At 33.8% G+C, this 21,046-nt stretch overlaps 1 protein-coding gene across 3 annotated transcripts in view; it reads left to right on the top strand.

Annotated features, from left to right (window-relative positions):
- The window catches only part of LOC149085099 (uncharacterized), a 46,164-nt gene extending 25,227 nt beyond the window's left edge, over positions 1 to 20,937 (top strand). For 2 of the 3 annotated variants that reach the window (XM_089232898.1, XM_089232899.1), the window contains exons 5-6: positions 14,404 to 14,505; positions 16,235 to 20,937. In XM_089232898.1, the coding sequence (XP_089089024.1) occupies positions 14,404 to 14,505; positions 16,235 to 16,239 (107 nt within the window). In that variant the 3' untranslated portion in view covers positions 16,240 to 20,937. Of the gene's footprint in view, positions 1 to 4,911; positions 4,989 to 14,403; positions 14,506 to 16,234 lie in introns of those variants that run through there. The other variant, XR_016192794.1, reaches the window with a different exon arrangement.
- Positions 20,938 to 21,046: the final 109 nt, after the last annotated feature.

The raw sequence follows: 21,046 nt of genomic DNA, 5'->3' as shown, positions 1-21,046 counted from the left end.
ATTACTGTGAAAGTGGTTTATTCCAGTGAAACGCTGAGAAGAGATTTGAGTCTAATTGGAACACATTTGTTTTGGTTGCCGAGCAACCTAACTAAATTAGAAACCCGGGTCTTTCACTAAATGAAGCCATACAGGTGGTAAGGGAAGCTCAACAATGCATTTTAGACATTCCAGATTCTATGGTAGAGGGTCCATAAAAGAAAAATTGGAGATGGTGTTGGAGAAAAACTGTGGTTTTCGGACATTACAGACAATTAAGTTATTTGAATGGGGAAGATGTCCAATTACCATCTGAAATTCAAGAATCAAAAGCCAAATGTTATAAATATTGCCCCGTAAGCTCTGTTGACGTAGAAAGGACATTTTCTGCGTATAAGATTCTACTGCAGGATAAGAGACAGAGCATCATTATATATTGCAACAGGAATTATGCTACTTGTCGAAGTAAGTTGATATTTTTGTGTAAGAATATTTTTAATTATTTCTTAATGGCATGCAGTAAATCATATGGTGAGTTTTCTGAAAAATAATTTTTTTTTATGGACGGAATTAGCATATTTTTTACTTTTTTTTCTTTTTTAAATATTGATTTTGGATTTTTTATTGCATGGGTATTCTTTTAAATTGTAGGTACAATCAATGTGGCCAATTTTAATGCGTATTTTTCCATTTTCAATATCATATTTCGGTTTTTTTAGTGCATATTTCAACGTTTTTTAAGGCATATTTGCATATTTTTAGTGCATATTTTGCCCTGTTTTTAGTGCATATAATCCGGGCTCTAGTAATTACCATATCAATTACATTTAACAATTTAATTGCACATAAAAATTTAATTATATTTAAAAATTCACTTATAAACATTTTTAAATGTTAAATAATTGATTTTTGCTGCCCCCTCCTCAGAGAGTCACCAACACTTATCACTGCGGTATCTCCATAAGAACCTGAAGTATTCAATTAATTAATAATTCAATTAAATTAATATTTATCTTTCACCGTATAAGCTGCACTTCCCACTTTCTGTTGGGATTTCTATTTCTCGCAGCGAAGGGAGTTGGGTGCAGATCAAGGGTAGAAATGTACAGTGCTTATGAATGACGATTCGATGAAGCTTTCATATATAATTTTCATATTTAGGCTATATAATCACCAATAAGAAAGACGACTATTAGTCAGTCGCATAGATATAATATAACAATATAACCATTAATTTTATGTCTATGGTCAGTCGCATATATTCGGCTGGCTTGTTTGAATATTTTCACATAGTTTTCATTAGCGTCTAAGTTTTTGGTACAAGATTGGTGTGCTTGGTCTACATTTTTCTGTTGGCAAAAACATAGAATATTGCAAAACCAAACGTGGAAATGATCTGTTGCTTTGTGTGTGTTTGAAAGTTTTTATCACATAATTCATGTTCCCAAATTAGAAAAACTTTCAATGCAATTGAATGAAATTAGCCTATAATTAATTTTCTTTATTTGAGTTTTTGTTGTATCATAAAATAGAGATAGATTATATGGATAACAAAAAATAATGTAGTACTTTTTAAATTAAATTGTGTTTGAATTCAATTTAAATTGCGGATAAATTGAAATCTTCTACGTATCGTTAAAAAAAAGAGAAATTTATGGTACTTTAAAATAGCATCACTTGTTATTCTATTAATCATCAGGCTTTTTATTGCGATATTCAAGTTAGATAAGTGTTTAAATAAAATGTTGCTCAAAGGCACTGAAAATAAATAAAGGTTTAGATATCATGGAGTGTTTATATGTAAGATATGAATTTTTTTTAATTAAAATTATCCTGATAATTGTAGGCTATAATCAGAGGCGGATTTATACCTTTCCCACCTGTAGACTATTCAAACCTTGATTCCCTTCTCCTTTTGTAATTACTGTTCTTGATCACCAATTACTCAATTTTTTTTACGCCCTTTCACTTGAACTTGTCATCTAGGGATAAATCCCACATACCCACTCCCCACCCAGGAAATATACCTCTGAACAGGTGGAGCTGAAAATCACCATTCATTTCGTATATAAGGGACTCAATCCCATACTCAGGAGGCGAAATGGTGCATTGCATTGTATATTCAGTTATTGCAGTTGGGGGGGGGGCCCTCAAATGGCATCAGCCCCTAGTTTCTGGCGCCTATGGTTGTTGCAGTGTTTGAATATTATTTCAGTGTGATAATACAAAGTGATTTAAAATGTACATTGCAAAAAAATAATTTGATAAAGAGACTTTTCACAGCTGTTACACATAAAACTTAGATACATTGTCGATAAAAAATTCCTCAAAGATATATTCTCTGCATGGATATATTTAAAGTGAATTACGGAAATTGTGCTGGGAGGGCGCACATTGATCACAATTTATTATCTCAATGTGCGCCACCGTCGCCCCTTGCTGCAAGAAATGGAAATCCCAATAGAAAGCGGGAAGCGCGATGGAAATTAAATTTTCAAAATTTATTTGATCCGAATTTATTATCTTGGTGTACGTTCCATTGTCCCTCGATGACTTTAATGAATACTTTTCTTCATTTGTTAAAAATTAAAATAGATATGGGAAGGAGGAACATTTCCAAACAAATGAGAAAAAAAATCTGTTCCATTTTTTATGCCTAAAGCAACTATCATATTTATAAGATCATAACAAACATTTGAATTTTAAAGCAATTCAAATTTGTCGTGACGGATTGACATCGCGACGAAATGACTTCACGACAACTTTGTACGAAATGAGTCTGCGACAACTTCGTACAGTGATGAAGTGAGTCTGCGACAACTTCGTACAGTGACGAAATGAGTCTGCAACAAATTAGTACAGCGACGAAATGAGTCTGCAACAAATTAGTACAGCGACGAAATGAGTCTGCAACAAATTAGTACAGCAATGAACTGAGTCTACGACAAATTTGTACCGCGACAGAATGAGTCTGCTACAAATTTGTACCGTGATGAGTTTGTAGCACGACGAATTGACACTGCGACAAATTAACCCCATATTTTCATACCTGAATATGGGAGCTGTGTCAGATTTTTGTTGGTGAAACTCAAGTGTGTTTGTGTGTGTGTACCCAGCATTCAGCGTGTTTTGTGTTCAGTAGGTGATGCCATCTATCTAGAGCTGCAACTAGATACTGTCTCAAATGGGGCAAGCACACATTTTGGCACCCCTTGTAATGTAGAAATAGTTATAAAGGGTGAATTCGGCGCCCCCTCTAGTCCAGAGCCCAGGGGAAACTAGAACCGCCTGCTCTCCCCCTCCCATCCTAGTTGCAGCCCTGAATCTATCCTCCAAATTGGTTTTTCATGGATTTAAAATTTAATGTATACATATTTGTGTTGTAGGTCTGTGTGATTTTCGTGGCAACCAGAGCTTTTTTCAAAGGAATAGCTAACTCTAAATTGGAAAATCGTATATTTAGCCGATTACCACTACACGATCGCACATTCCAAACCCGGATTTTCACCAAAGGTAAAATCGGGGGGCTAAATGAAAAATGAAAAATATTTTTGTATAAAATTAAAATATTAGAGAAAATTGTCTTTTATACTATGTTAAAATTTAAAATTCTTTTTGAGCGTTAATGATCCACAATTTCTATGGAAGAAATCCTTCTGCCCCTCCTAAAGCCAATTCTGTGTACACACCAGTAATTATTGCAATACGAAACGGCGGCTACCATATAGCAGCTAGATGAACTGTGAATATTCGAGGTAGAGTTTTTACAGATTCGTTTTTTTTTAACGATATCGGAAAATATTTCACTTTGAACAGGCTTTCCAAATCCTTTGATTTTTCAAAAATGCGCATTCGCAGTCTTGTAAGAACAAGGCGAATTTACGCCGAATAGAACGCTGTCTTTGAATGACGGCAGATAGCCGCGAAAATACCATAATTTCCAATATGTAACCTGAGGGGAGAAAATCCGTAGGGGAGTAAAAACTCTTGAAGTGGAAATTCTCTTTGAAAATTCCGTACACGGCCCCCTCATTAAGGAAAACTAAATATCTTCAGCAACCCGTGTGTATATCAATACAATACAAAGTAGTAAAACCACTTTTTCAAGGTCACGCGTAATCATGATAAGACTGTGTAAAGAAGAAAAAAGGGGGAAAATGGTGGGGAGGTTTTCTCTCCAATTTTTTCATCTTGGAACTAGGCGTGAACCAAATTTTTATGCGTCCTTTCCCGAAATTTCAGGTATTTGATGCGTTATAGTGCATCAATGGCATCTGCTATGGACTCGCCCAAACTAAGCCAAATGTTAATACTGACTTCTTCTCCTTGGAGAGCTTTCCTCACTCTCACCTAACATTTAAAAAAAAAACTTGGTCCAAATGGATAATGCTCATAAAGTTTCATGCAAAAATTAAAACAAAATTTTCATGTTTCAAATGCATGAACGTGTCTCCTAATTTTGGTTTATCAAGCACAATTACTTTTCAATGTTGGGATTTCATTTTCCATCAGTATACATATGTTTATTTTTCTGCCCATAGAAATATTTTTTTATGTATTAGTCTATTTTGAGAGAGATTAGACTGAATAAATAGGTTGATATTTTACCTTCTTAGTTTTTATGTTATCTTTAACTACTGTTTATGAGCTTGACTTTTTTTGTTTTATTTCATTAACATCTGTTGATGTCGGTTTTTGACTAAAATATTATATAAACATATAATTATAAATCTTTGAAGACTTTAAAAAAAATTTTAGTATTTTTTTAAAAATGTATATATCACACCCAAATTTTTCCTACCTTTTCAGAATCTTCTTTTTGTATGCAATGTATGTTTTTCATTTTAAGATTTATATAACATCTCTGAGTACATTCCAAATCTTGCTGCCAGCTATTATGTTGTAGCAATTATACCATGTCTTTTACTTTAGATGTTCTTTGGACTTGAACCACCAATTTCATACCTCTTTCAACCCAGCAAACGCCTACAAAGGCAAAGACTAGTTTGGTAGGATCAAAAGCAGTGATATTGTTTTTAGTTTCTGGCTTTCTCAGATCTGCCTATTTAATCTTTTGTTTGCATGACACCTTGGTGGTTAGACTAATAGAATGTAGGTGTAACTTGGGTTTCCTGTGCTCCTTCAGTAAACACTATATTACTTTGCACATTTTATGTTAATGTTTGTTTTATTTTCCAGGATTGAGATCAAATAAAAGTGTATGTGAAGTAATAAATCATTTTGATTTATATTTCATGAATTTTCATCGCCAATAACCCACATTATAAGTATTATTTTATAATCACTGTAATCGCATACTTACAGTTTAAAATTTTTAATGTGAAAGTTTACATACTTTTAGATTTGATTCTTGTGGATATAATCTTATAAAAGGTTCTTTGATTTTGACAAAATTTATAAATATTGTTAAGGTTTTAATTTAAAAAAATCTTCTGATGTTCCAGTTGTTTTATTGTGTAGCAATTTCTACTTGCAAATTTTATTTTATGAGCTGTCTAGTTGATGAAGAAAAATACTTTTGTAAACTTAAGTAATCACTGGGGTGCTTTGAGAGATAGAAAGTTTTTTTAAGTTTTATAAAATGAATGTGGATCAAAGTCATGCCTAAAAAAATAGCAACAGAAGATATTAAAAAAAATTCATATTTTCAGGATATACTCATCACACTAAAAGTACTTTCGTCTGATTAAAGTACTTTATCAGCAACAACATATTTAAACAGTTAAAATAATTTCTATTATTGCTTGTAGTCAATGTGGAATAGGAAAAATCAAACTAGAATTCACTTTTTTTAAAAAAAGGTTTAAGAAGCTGAACCAGAAGAATTTTTTGGTATTTTCAGTCTCTAAATTCAAAACAAAGTCGTTGTCCATGAAAAGCACCCGTCATCAACAAAACCATAAAAATGTCATACTTCAAAATTTATGTTGATAAACATTGAAAAAACAGTGATCAAAATTGAATTAAGATAGCTTTTTAGTTTCCACCTCAATATGTTTTGATGGTGAGGGTACAGTTAGATATTACAGATTTTTATTTAAAATAAAGCATTAGAAAAATTCTAGGAACTTTATCTGAAAGATCTTGTAGATGAGAGATGAGGTTGTTTTTAAATTTTCTTATGAGACAAATATGGTTGTACAAAAACACTACATACAGGGCATCCATAATTAAAAGGCCCTGTTTTAAAATAGCCTACAGGCGAAACCAGTCATCAGAAAATTGTGAAATTTTGTGGAGGACTTCATGAAGTGATAGGAGTTTGTTTTGGGGGGGAGAAGGGGAAATTAGTTGCACATGGTGCTACCAGAGGGCGTTTTATTAAGAAATGACACATTTAGGCAAACGTTTGTAATTTTAACAATTGTTAAACACTTTTAACAATTGAACTGCAACAAAACTGACTGAAGTGTGTGCAGGGAAATGTTGCCTTTAAGCTCAGAAGTTCTTGGATTGTCACAACTTCCCAGATATTTCAAATGCCCCCAAAGCCAAAAATTGCATGGATTAAGTTCCAATGATTGGGGAGGTCATAAATTAGGGAAGTGTCTGCTGATGACACGTTCTTCTGTAAAATGTGTTTTAAAAACATTCTCTTAACTGCAGTGTGTGGAGGAGCTCCGTCTGTGTTTGCAAAGCAGTGACGTGCTTGCAGTCTGAACAATTTCATTCTGTAACAGCAATGCATATCTCTTCCCAATGTTCAAACATGTCACTTGACCTGTAGAACGTAACTCCTCGTAGAAGTAGGAACCAAGAATAAATGCAGTAAATCCACACCATACCGTCACTTTCGGTGAATGTAACAGAACCTCTAAGATAGCATGCAGATTTTCTGGTTCCCAAATTCGGCAGTTGTGAATATTCACTGCACCATTCAAGTGAAAATGTGCGTTGTCTGTCTGGAGGATATTCCAAGGCCATTCTTAATTGACTTCAATGTGAGCTAGAAACTGCAGTGAGAACCGGAGTCGAGCATCATAATCATGTGGAAACAACCACTACACAAGTGAAAGTTTGTATTGATAATATCCTGAAAATATGAATACACACCTGACACTAGTGCCCTTACTACCACGAAAGTTTGAAGCTCGGTTCTCTTCCACCTGATGCAAAACCACCTGTACTGTGTCTATATAGAAATGAGTTTTCTTCCTCTTTTCCAGTACGAACAGCCAATGATCCTGTGGTTTCAAATTTCATTATCATACTATAAAGGTCTTAACATTCATTGGACCTTTTCGAATCCTCTTCCAAATCCTATATTTTCGTAGAGCAGTTACTGTAGAATTGCTGTTTTGGTAAAACAATTTGACCATTGAAAGCATGATCTCTTAAACTTATCATTCTGAGCAGCAAACACATTGAGAAGCAATATCTCTGCGATTGTTTCTGGGTTTTATAACAGCTGCTGCATGACATCACATAAATTTACATGTTTACTACAGGTATTTGAAGTGAAACGCTCTCTGGTGGCGATATTTGCAAGTAATTATTTTACCCCCAAAACAAATTCCCATCACTTCATGAAGTCCTCCACAAAATTTCACACTTTTTTGATGACTATGACTGGTTTCACCCGTAGGCTACTTTAAAATAGGGTCTTTTAATTATGGATGCCCTGTATGTTTGTGAGTTTGACATAAGTGTTGTACTAGTATACTCATTGAATATTTTTTCAGTCAAAATTCAACTTCCATGTAATTACTGTTTTTGTATCCTACAAATAAATAAATATGTATAAAGTTCTGATAATATGGAATATCATTTTTATTTTTTTGATTATTAAAATTTTTAAAACATGATAGAAATCTAAAACCTATACTTCTATGAAATTTAGATTTTGTCGCTAAACATTGACAAGAGTATTGTATTTCAAAATGAATGCTGTCTGAGAAAAAATCATTGAAAAAAAATTGTTTTTAGGGGGTAGATATGGAATAGTGGGCTGAAAATGAAGACTAATTCAAATCGATCAAAAACAACGCATAATGAGTCTATAAAAATAAAAGTTAAACATTTCAACTTTTTTTTGTAGTTGATGATATGATAGTGTCATGGTCTGTTTACAAGAGTTGCCTGCAAAATCTTCCTTCTCAGCCCTAAATCAATCAAGATGAACCCACAGAGAACCAGACTTGCATTACTCTGACTTCTCCTCTTCTATTTCCCTAAACTTTTCATCTTAAAGATATATTCTAGCCCAAATCAGATTATACTTGAAATATCCCACATTATCCAACACTTGCGTTGAAGAAATAGCATCTCATCTAACCGCAAAAAATTGCTAGCTAAAAAATAACAGCTAAACTATAAAATACAACACTTGTGATGTACATTGTGCTTAGTTTTAAATTATCGGGCTCTCTTCCAATACTTAATAATTTCTTTTGAAAACTTGCTTGAGTAAATTTCAGGAAGTAGAAAAACAAATCTTCTCGTATAGCATGTGTGATTATGGTGACACTGACTTTAACATCATGGGGATCATTTTGAAGTGTTTATAACTGTTCCATTTGGGCAATAGATGAAGGAGGAGAAAACTCGATATTCCATATTACCTGACTATCCTATAATACCAGTACTTCCTATATATATATTAGAAAAATCTAGGTAAATGATCAGAATCAATTCTGAATTGTTAAAATTCAACTCAACTGATAGTTGAAAGTTGTACTCTAATGTTCATAGTATGGTGATGAAATTTGTTTTGTTTGCATATTGCTGAAAGAGCAAACTTTTTCTAAATGTGACTATGGGGGCCCTGGAAAAAATATAAAAAGTTGAATTTTTAATTTTTTCAAAAAGTAATTTCTTTTATGTAAAAGTACCATAATATTAATATTTACCTTATTTAAAACATTTTTGCAATTGGACGTTTTTGTCTATGACCAACAGTTGAAAGTAAAATGCCTGGGTAAGGACATTTTGGGCACACTGTGTGCATTTATATTGTTGGAAAATATGTTTTATAAATCGGCCCGCACACACACACATGTTGAAGGGCCTCTTCTTTTTTAGTTATACACTTAGTGAATAAAGAATTGAAAAATGTGTCACCAAATGACAAATAAAAGGATTTGGGATAAGAAAAGTATTAATGCTGTAATTATTTTTGGCACTCTATGTCATGTAACTTGTGTCATATCCCAACAAATTTTCATATCACATAAACATGCATTGATATTTTATATTCATATTTCTGCTTGATATAGTTACAAATTCAACTCAAGAACCTTTTGGAAAACGCCTGTACCTAGTGTCAGCATACTAACTTTTAAAAAAAAACTAGTTGAAAACACACATTGTGTATATTAACATAACAAAAAGTTACTTGTAAAAAAAATGATTAGTTTCAGATTGCTCTTTTGGTGTGTATTAAATTTTCAAAAAACATTTGCTCACATGTACAGTGCACAAATATTCGATCTTTTTTTACTTTTTATTTGAACGTACATAAAAGGCATGAAGTTTCTAACCCAATCAAACAGCATACCAAAGATGGTTTCAGAAATGCTAACTATGTTCTCATCAAAAAAAGTTAGACTTACAATTTACTGTAAAAAGTGTAAAAATATAATGTTCCATATGCAAACCCTTAGTCACTAAACAAATATCAGTGGATTGCCAAACTCCCTAGAATATGTCCCTTATTAGCACTAGTGCCAGCTGCTGTGATCCCATGTTTAAGCTAGATTGAATTTGCTGCAAGTGAAAGAGCAAATGCTCTATCCTTGATATAGCACCCCCCTCCCATAAACCCATAAAAAAGTCAAAGGGCTTAAGGTCTGGACTTCTTGATGGCCAACTTGTCAGTGCAACATTCATGTCTGGTGAGTGGCTATCTAATGTCTATGTAGATTGTCATTTAGGTGTTTTCAAATTCTGTATCGGAACAAACCAATGACCAATCACAGCCCTGGCAGATCATCCTATGATGATTTATAGTCACATTATTCTGTATGGTAGTGACACAAACAACTGTGTTGCTCCTCCATATTAAAATAAAATTAAATCTCATCTTCTTTTTTTTTTTGTTGAGTTGCCTGTTTGTGTAGTGTATTTCTCTTGTGCCCACCCTGAAACATAGGATCACAGCAAATGTGTTGAGTGCTGATAGGGATAAAAAACAAAATTATCATATTGACCAGGTAACTGAGGTTCATACATTGAATGTTTATAATTTATTCCAAAAAAACTATATACCAGACCTTATTTCCCAAAAACTTTTTCCCACACAGCTTTTGTGTACCAAGTTTTTCTCCATGCTGCCAAAAGTCAGAACATAGGTCTAACAGCTGCAGTGGGGTTTGATTGTTTAAGAGGCAAATTTAATTCCCAAACAATTTATGGATATTGTTGGAAATAAATACGTGTTTTTTGTTATGAACACTAGCAACTAGCACAGAAGCAAAATCTGTCTCCACTCGTAACCTCAAAGACCTCATTTCTCATCATAAATCCAATTACCTGTTCAACTCGTTGCCTACCTATCTTAAAACAAATCCCTCAAAATTCTGGAATTTCCTCCGCCCCAAAACAGCCGGCACCTCATAACTCAAAACTTCCACCTCGGACCTAACTTCTCCCCTTGATATTGCCTCCGAATTTAACCGAGCCTTCTCTTCTGTTTTCTCCTTCGATTCCACCCCTCCCCCCAATACTTTCGATTCACTCCACAATTCTAGTCCCATCTCTTTCTCTAAAGTTGGTCTCCTAAATCTTCTAAAAAAACTAAAACCCCACTCAACTGGCCTCGATGGGATTCCAAATCATATCCTCAAATTCTGCGCTGATGAAATTAGTAATTATCTCATTATTTTCAATGTCTCACTGAACACATCTAACCTTCCCTCTGACTGGAAAATTAATAAGATAATTCCCATTCATAAATCAGGTTCACTGTCCCACCCTCTTAATTTTAGACCTACCGCAATCACCTCCTCTTGCTGCAAGCTCTTTGAACACATAATTGCCAAGGAAATCCATACCCACCTCGACTTGATTTTTTCTTTCCCAACCAACATGGATTTAGATCGTTATATGTATCTACCCAGTTAACACTTTTCATACATGGCTTATCAGACACCATTGACAGAAACCTTCAATCCGATATCATTTTCCTAGATTTTTCTAAAGCATTTGACAGGGTCCCCACAATAAAATTCTCTTAAAACTCTCAAACCTTGGTCTGAATGTCCAACTGCTTAAATGGGTGGAGGCCTTCCTCATTGACCGTAGCCAGTTTGTCTCATTCAAGGGCCAGAACTCCCCATTTCTTCATGTCAAGTCTGGTACACCCCAGGGTTCGGTGCTCTCACCATTACTATTTCTAATTTATATCAGTAACCTACCCGATTCCCTAAACTGCAGTATCAGACTCTTTGCTGATGATTGTGTCATCTACAAAACAGTGTCCAATCATTCCGACCAAGAATCTCTACAACACAACCTTAACATTATTTCCGAATGGTGCTCAACCTGGAATTTGCCCCTCAACTCCTCAAAAAGTGTTTTTATGAAAGTTACCGGTAAAAGAATTTCCCACGATTTCCCTTACTCAATAAACAATTCCTTGATCTCTGAGGTTTCCCATTATAAACACCTGGGCATAATAATCTCCTCCGATCTGCGCTGGAGTCGTCACGGTGATTATATTTTTAATAAATGTCTCCAAAAACTCTTTTTCCTTCATTGTAATCTGAAAAACTCCACCAGTCATGTCCGTCACTTGTGCTACCAAACATATATTCTGCGCCAACTCAATATCCAACCGCTCTCCTCCCTTAGACTTATTTCTCGTTTAACTTTCCTTTTCAAAATCCTCCATGGGTTTTTTAATATTGACACTTCCAACATTCTAATTAAACCCTCTCATTTCTCCGTTAGACTCAATCACTCCCAAAAATTGCAGCCTATCTTTGCCTTTTCAGATTGTCACAAATTTAGCTTCTTCCCAAGAACTAAACTGAAGAGCCAAAAAAACGTACAGGCATGTGTATGCAAATAAAGAGATATGGAACCAATCAGAGTACAGCGCTGCGGTCGGCAACGCCTATATAACACAACAAGTGTCTGGCATAGTTGTTAGATTGGTTACTGCTGCTACAATGGCAGGTTATCAATATTTAAGTGAGTTTGAACGTGGTGTTATAGTCGGCGCACAAGAGATGTGACATAGCATCTCCGAGGTAGCGATGAAATTTGGATTTTCTCGTATGACCATTTCACGAGTGTGCCGTGAATATCGGGAATCCGGTAAAAAATTAAATCTACGACATCGCTGCGGCCGGAAAAAGATCATGCAAGAACGGGACCAACGACGACTGACGAGAATCATTAAACGTGACGGACGTGCAACCCTTCCGCAAATTGCTGCGGATTTCAATGCTGGGCCATCAACAAGTGTCAGCGTGTGAACCATTCAACGAAACATCATCGATATGGGCTTTCGGAGCCGAAGGCTCACTCGTGTACCCTTGATGACTGCCGACAACACAGACATTGGACTGTTGAGGACTGGAAACACGTTGCCTGGTCTGACGAGTCTCGGTTCCAATAGCTTCGAGCTGATGGACGTGTACGGGTATGGAGACCACCTCATGAATCCATGGACCCTACATGTCAACAGGGGACTGTTCAAGCTGGTGGAGGCTCTGTGATGGTATGGGGCATGTGCAGTTGGCGTGATATGGGACCCCTGATACGTCTAGATACGACTCTGACAGGTGACAGGTACGTAAGCATCCTGTCTGATCACCTGCACCCATTCATGTCTATTGTGCATTCCGACGGACTTGGGCAATTTCAGCAGGACAATGCGACACCCCACACGTCCAGAATTGCTACAAAGTGGCTCCAGGAACACTCTTCTGACTTTAGACACTTCTGCTGGCCACCTAAATCCCCAGACATGAACATTATTGAACATATCTGGGATGCCTTGCAACGTGCTGTTCAGAAGAGATCTCCACCCCCTACGGATTTATGGACAGCCCTGCAGGATTCATGGTGTCAATTACCTCCAGCACTACTTCAGACATTAGTCGAGTCCATGCCACGTCATGTTGCGGCACTTCTGTGGGCTTGCACAGGCCCTACACGATATTAGGCAGGTGAACCAGTTTTTTTGGCTCTTCAGTGTATTATCGACTGGAACAACCTACCATGAAATATTGTAGATTGTACTAAGATTTCTGAAGTTTCATGTACCATCAACCATCATTTTCATCATACAGAACTTCTGCATCCTCTTGTATAGGCCTCGGCCAAACAATATTGAATAAATAAATCACTTCAAAAAATATTACTATTGTAGTTTATGATCAGGAACCGGCAAAACTTCATGATCTAAATTCGTTAAAAGGCTATTTTTGGTAAATGAATCCAACAAATTATCTTGAATGACAAGTGAGCTATTTCAAATATGAATTATCAATATAGGAAAAAATTAAAAGGCTAATTTATTTGTTATGTTAAACATTTTTAAATGGATTTTTGATAATTTAATGTGCATTTTTAAATTATTCCACTGATGTGCTCGTCATTAAGAGTATGGAAAGTATCAGAAAGCACGCATTTTGTAATATATTTATGAGAGTATATTTCCTTGCTGCCATATGAATGAAAAGTAAAATTTGGGGAACAGTTTCATAACTGATGATCACATTAAATTTTTATGATAATTATTATCCTGTGTGAATATTGATGATTAACTTACAATTTGTAGTCATTTTAAACATCCAGGATATGTTACTTGGATAACTCATTGAACCCACACTCTAGCAAACCCAGGTTAAAACAAACCTTGGGATATAACTAAGGGAATTTTTGGTCCCGATCCATAGGATGTTCTCTTAGTAGATCGTAGTAGATTGGGTCTCTTGAAGTTCATTATAACAGAGTTTGACTGTAATTATAAGTGAAATATTTTTTTCACACAAAAATAAAATCAATACAAATTTATTCAAAAAATCTGTTTTCATTAAGTACTTTTTCAGATGCACCAGATTTTGTCAAATATCCTTTAATTTTATGCACCAGTGTGGTTTGGGATGTGTCAGACAATTGAGTCTACTGTACCTATTTTCTTAAGGAGTTTTGAAAGTTATTTCTTTTGTGCCTACCCTGTATTCTAATAATATATTGTCATATTAGCATGTATTGTATACTTTGCATGCAACCTGTCTGCAAAAATGTTTTATTTTACTGATCACACGCAACTGATATAAGCACTGCTGTAGCAAACAATGCACTGCACTTATTACACTGTGCTCTGCGTTTTATATATATTCTATCCGAAAAATGTTGTATGTTATTTATATTTATTGACACGTGTTTTGTTTTTTAAAATAATATTTTTCCACATGTATATGTACATATATTTTTTCAAATTGCTTTTAGTGATAACAGCATTAAAAACCATTATACTAGAGATGGAAGATATAAAGGAGAATTTTATTGAGTTTGATGATTTGGCTCCTCAAATAAATTTAAACTCAAATGGTGAGTTTTTTTTTTATACATCACTAGTCTATACCACAATGAAATATTGTGAAATCCCAAAATAATAACATGAACAACATTGCTGACTTATTCCTTGGACTGATTAATAAAGGAAACTTGCATTACATATATGCCACAAGCACAATATATATTAATTCGAATATCTGGACACTGCACCCCAGACTTATATCCTGTTGCAGATATAAGTCTGCAGATCCAGTTAAACTTTTGGGTCAAAGCCCTAAAAACATCAGCATTTATTGAATCAAAAATAAAAAAAACTTTGGAAATATACAGTAAATTTATTTTTTTTTATTTTTAGGTCAATCTCCCTGTAAGGCCAATTTTTGCATTTGGAATTTTTCCTTCATTAAAATACCATATGTAATCTGCCTCTCTCTTTGAAAATTTATTTTTCTGGTGACAGAAGATGTTGCTTCCCATTACATTTGCCCAGCACACACAGAAAAAGCAAATCCGTGCATATGCTATTGCTCAATTTTATAGGTGAAAGAAATTACCCATTTGCTTTTTTTTTGCAAATCAGTTATTATGACCATTCTAGGAGGAGGGAGGGAGGGGGGTATATGGGAATGAAGTTTATATCAAATTTACTTTGCTTTTCTGTATATGAAATTTTCAACGCAGTTAAAATCTTATCAACAGCTCACAATAATGTGAAAAATCGTCCTTATAATGAGTTTGTCATTTTAAATGAATTTCAATTTTTTTTTTTCCTTTGCTCCCTCAGGTAATACAGGTAATAAATTATAGAATAATCTTGCTTTATCTCTATTGCTCTATACTTTGAAATCATTTCATTCTGATATTAGCAAATGAATGACTGGATTCCAAGTTGTGAAATTAATTTTTTGGCTCACAGCAGTTGATTCTGTTATAAATATATAATTTTATATATCGTTTAATATAATCTTTCTGTTAAAGGTTTTTCATATAGTCATTGATAATATCAGGTTGCATCAACCCTGTTTCACTTCAGTTTATTAAGATTTTACTCATCTACTGCATTTACAAGGGACTCATTTTTTCTTATATTGGAGCTGTTTCTAAAATAAAATTGTTCCATTTATCTTTACTGCAACACATTATAATACCCAAGGCTGCAACTAGGAGAACAGGACTGTCTGATGTCCTAAGCGCAGGACAAAGGGGGTGCAAATTTCACCCTTTAACCTCTCCAACATTACTGGGGAGCACCAAAATGCATGCTTGTCCCAACTGACCAAGCGTCTTGTTGAAGCCCTGATAATACCTTTCAGGATTTTTTTACATTGACTAAAACATTAAAAGAAGTAGATTAAAAGGAATTGATCAGTGTACAAGCACAAGTTTTTAGATGATCAAACATTTGGTTGGTTTAAAGTCTGGCTGCAGAAGAATTAATTCTCAACTTTTAAAGAGACCTTTCTTCGAGTAATTTTTAGAAGATAACTGTGAATAAAACTGATGGCTAATGTTACAGGTAACTAACGATGATGCTAAGTCTCATTACTCAATTACAGAACAGAGAGAAAAATTCTGAAGGACTAATTTTTTTGCTATTTTGTTTAGTGCAGAAACGTGGCTAATGTGTGTGACAAATGTATTTGGTTCCTTGCAAGTCATTGCTCAGTTATTCCTCTTTGAATAAGTTTTGCTAAATTTTTCAAAATCGTCTGTACCGATTCACATAAAAAATTATATGTATTAATTAATATTTCATTTCTAGGTTAACTTTGTTGCTGCTGACAAATGCTAGAAGAATAATAACTAGCTAGCTAACTTGCATTTTCTAGTTTGCTTGGATGGTCGTATGCAGCTGATTATACTTTACCATTTTACAACTGTATTGATTTCTGAATCAGTGTCACTGCCATAATTTATAAATTATTTTTATCAATTTTTGTTTTACGCCTTATATATGTATTTACTGTGAGGTGTGAATATCAATGTTAATTTTTGACCTGATTCTGTTCAGTCAGTTTATTATATTGCAATGGTACCTCAACTTGCAAAAATATCTATATTATGAGCTATCTTAAAAAATACTTAAACTTATACAAAAAAAACTTTAACACATAATACAGGGTGGGCAAAAAGTCCGTAGAAACTTTAAAAATGCATAAAAACCGGAAAAATAACCGAAATTAAAAAAAAAGGGTTAGCATCGCTAGGTCAGAATTTTTTCAAGACAGGAAAAAAATAACTCAAAAATAGGCGATAGGTGGTGCTGACGTACACAAGTCATAGAAAAGTGTATCGCTCCAGTCCATCCAATCTGTCGGAACTGAAAGATGCGATCTGCCGAGAGGTGTCATGAATACATCCAGACCTGTGGCACTCTGCCGTTGCTGGATTTGTGACTTGCCTGCAATGTGTTATCCCCTGTGGTGTTGGTCACGTGGAACACATACTGCTATGATAAATGGTTTGGAAGCAATCTGTTCATTATTCGCATGTCTTTTCTTTTGACTTGTGTACATCAGCGCCACCTATCGGATTTTTTTTAGTTTTTTTCCTGTCTTAAAAAAATTCCAGTGACCTAGTGATGCTAACCCTGCAAACTGTTTTTTGTTTTGGTTATTTTTAAAGTTTCTGCTATTAAATGCTGCTAAATGCCGGACTATTTGCCCATCTTGTATGAACTTGAAACATATGAGAAAAGTTTATTCAACACAGGCTTTTTGAACAAGTTGAAGCTGAAAATATTTAGACTACTGTGCACTGTATATGCCTTGGGAGCAAAACTGCATTCATTCCAAACAAGACTGCACTGTACCTTCCTATGTGTTTTTATACTATTACTGTAGATGAAGTACAGATGACTGAATGCCAAGCAAAGATAATTGGAAAGAAAAGTCACATTCCTCTGTGGGGAATCAAACTACCAACCTCACACTTTTGGGGCGCGTGTTCTACCATTAAACTACAAAGAACAGCCGTTTTCTTTCCTAAGAACACTGTGTTCCTTTGAGCTGAACAGGACTGCACAATAGACAGCCTTTTAACTCAGCAGCAGCTCGTAACAAAGATAATTATCTTCACTTGGTATCCTGTGTCATCTGTACTTCGTATAATTAGCAAAGAGGCTCATTGTTTTGTTCTATGTTGCCATCTGGAGGCTAATTTCGTTAGGAGGCTGTCTATTGTACAGTCCCGTTCAGCCCAAAGGAGCACAGTTTTCTTAGGAAAGAAAAATGTCTCCTCTGTAGTTTAATGGTAGAACATGCTCCACAGAAAGTGTGCGGTTGGTGGTTCGATTCCCCACAGAGGAATGTGACTTTTCTTTCCAATTACCTTTGCTTGGTATCCAGTGTCACCTGTACTTCATATAATTAGCGGAGAGATTCATCGTTTTGTTCTATTACTGTAGAGTTCAGGATAATTTGTGTGATATTTATCAAACTCTCTCAAGAACCTCTCCCGTTATCTATTTTTTACTCCAAGAATGCGACTTGTTTAGTTTTTTCTATGATCTGAATAAGAATGTTTTTGCAGAGATTTGTTCTCGGGATAGTACAGAGGCTTAAAGAAGGCTTTTTTACCGTGAATAGAAGTAGTTTCAGTTTGAATTGGACTTCACAATTTATCCATAATAAATTAGGTTATTGAGTTGGGAACATAATTGATAAGATTAAGTGGATATAATAGTGGAAGTTACATAAAACTAACTTCTTTGCACATTTTATGTTTTGCAATAACCTGAGGTGGTCTCAGCCCTATTCACTTCAGATTATTAAATCTCTACTGCATTAATATTGTGGGTATTTGGAATGAAATACAGTGGTCTATATTATTTTATATGGGAAGGTTTGCTTCAAGCAAAGGCTGATACAGGGGACAATGATGGAGATGATCCCCCCGGTTCACTAAGAAAATTGTATTATTGGTAATTGACATGTGAGTGGACAAAAGTAAACTATTCCTCCCACTCTCTACACTTCTCAGTGATTCCCCGTTCAAAGAGCCTGTGTCCTATTCAAAATGCAGGTTTTTAATGATTCAAGTAATTTTTGGGAACAAAATAAAATTCATCACAGCTGAGGTTCCCCTGTATTTATTAAGCAAAATAAATGAATTTATATTAATTTTCATGCTTTTTGACATTATCCATGGTCATTTGCAAGCTGTTTATGATGGGATTGTGGGGTAAGTTGCCTGGCATTTCTTTTCTCAAAAAGTATTTGAAGTATTTCGAATATACCCATATATAAAATTTTAGGGGTATATGGAAAGTTTTATATACAGTAGAGTTGCTATATATACAACAAAAACTTCTATGTAATGAATTTTTTATGTAAAAACTTTTACAAGACTGCTCATATATTTTCATTAATTTACATTGAGTTATTTCTCAAACAAATTTTGCTTTGAAATGTCAAGTTTCATCTTATTTGTATCATTAGAGTAATTTCTAAAATCATGTGTTTGAATTCCTTATTTGTGGTGGATTTTTTTTTTTTCTTTTCATCTACTTTCACAAGCTGCACATATTTGTTCTCTAACTCTTTTCTTGCTTTCCACTGATTGAAAAATTACAAATTTAACAAATTGATAAAGGCCAAAAAAAAAAAAACAGGAAAAAGTTTTGCATAACAAAAATCAATTTTTTGATGATTTTCCAAAATCAGTTCAGTCAGTTATTCAAAATGACTGAAGTTGTTGGCCTACCAAAAAAATTAAGTTATGATGCGAAAATGTAAAAATTCAGGCAAAGCAGTGTTTACATTTATTATTGGTGCAATATTTGTTTCAATCTGTTTTTTAAATGTGGTAAGATATTGGACTTTGACTATTTTTATGTCATTGAAACTAGAACTAGTGAGAATATTTTGAAAATGTCAGCCCTTGTTAGTTGCCCACATCTTACATTATCAAGGAGAAGATATGCCAGAGCAAGCTGAAGAGTCAAGATAAACATCAAGTAGATTAAATTATATACATCTAAATTCATCACGGCTCTTATCTTGTCTAACTGGGCTAGAGGGTCAGCTGATTTAGAGAAAATCCAGATAAACAGGGGAAATTGAGACCACTTCAAGATTAATTATGTGTGTATGGTTATTTGAATGTGATGGGTACTTCATATAAAAATTGTGCATTACATGAGAATACTATTTAAAACTTATGACATATAAGATCTACTGGGCAATTCAAATTGTTTGTCCATAGGATCAACTCTATAACCGTTAACTTTAAAATTATACTTCCAATTAGAAAGAGTCTTCAAAAATGACAATTTTTTTGAAGGATCGTAAACATGAAAAAATAAAAATATACACTTTTTAATGCAGTCCTTGTGTGCTAAAAAACCGAATTAAAATGTTGTTGCCCTGTCTCTCCTGAGAGGCCAACAAAAAAAATTCAATTTTTTATTATCAAGATTTTGTTATTTTTGCTGAGATATTTAAACTAAAAAAAATAGGGAAAACAGCATAAATGAGGGCAAAAAGCATTTTCTGTCAGTTTATGCTGGTTTTTTTTTTAAACTTTACACCATTTTAGTTAATTCAAATATCTTTGCCAATATTGCACTTCGAAACATGGAATTTTTTTGTTGACCTCAGGAGAGACGGCAACAACATTTTAATTGGGTTTTTTAATACTTGGACAGTATAAAAAGTTCATGTTTTTATTTTTTAATGTGATCGATTCCTTAAAAAATGTCATTTAAAGAAACCACATCACATTTGAAACTACTTGTAATTGGAAGTATATTCCCAAAGTCACAGTAACAGAGTCCTACAAACGAACAATTTTAATTACCCTGTATAAGAGTTCCTGATGCAAAGCTGACCCAGTGTGTAACAGTGTATGAGTTGCAAATATTTTTACAATTAATTAATGTTGGACTATATAAAAATTAGATCAATCAATATACTCTATTCTTGTTTGAAGCATTAAAATCAAATGTGTTGGAGTATATCAAAATTATACATTAAATTATATGCTAAAAGTATATTAAACGAGTTAACCTTATTAGTTTTTTATTTGACCTAAATTTTAATTATTTTTTTATAAATTCATGTTTTTTTGTACACATGACAGTCATAAATTAGACTATAATGTAAATTATATCTTTATATATAATATGCTTATATATATGTAAAGGATTATGTGTTTTCTAGAAATATGGAATGTGATGCTTGTGCTAGCTAGGATTAATTATTTTTTCTTCATTATTTAGGTCCAGTTTATTTACTAAAAAATATATGAAGGATTTTGGAAACTAAATTTATTTTTTATTCAGGAATATTTTACTGATTTTTGATTTATTTTTTTTTTTCAAATTTTCCAAAAAATATTCATTGATTTATGCTCGGTATTTTTATGGCTTTGTATATGTCTGATACTTAGAATAAATGACAGCCATGAATTGTCAGAAATGGGAAAAATGCATTTATTTTCAAAGAGTGTTTATTTTAATAAATTATAATGTTGTAAACTGCAATTTTGATTTTAAAACAGTTCTAGTAAAATTATTTTACAAATTATTTGTTAATATGTAGCTGTATGTACAGAGTGTCCCACAATCAACTAA

This window comes from Pholcus phalangioides, unplaced genomic scaffold, assembly GCF_987345545.1.
Source record: "Pholcus phalangioides strain wild (caught in Gottingen) unplaced genomic scaffold, Ppha-v1.0 ptg000007l_1, whole genome shotgun sequence".
Taxonomy (NCBI): domain Eukaryota; kingdom Metazoa; phylum Arthropoda; class Arachnida; order Araneae; family Pholcidae; genus Pholcus; species Pholcus phalangioides.
This window is presented reverse-complemented; position numbering and strand designations above follow the sequence as displayed.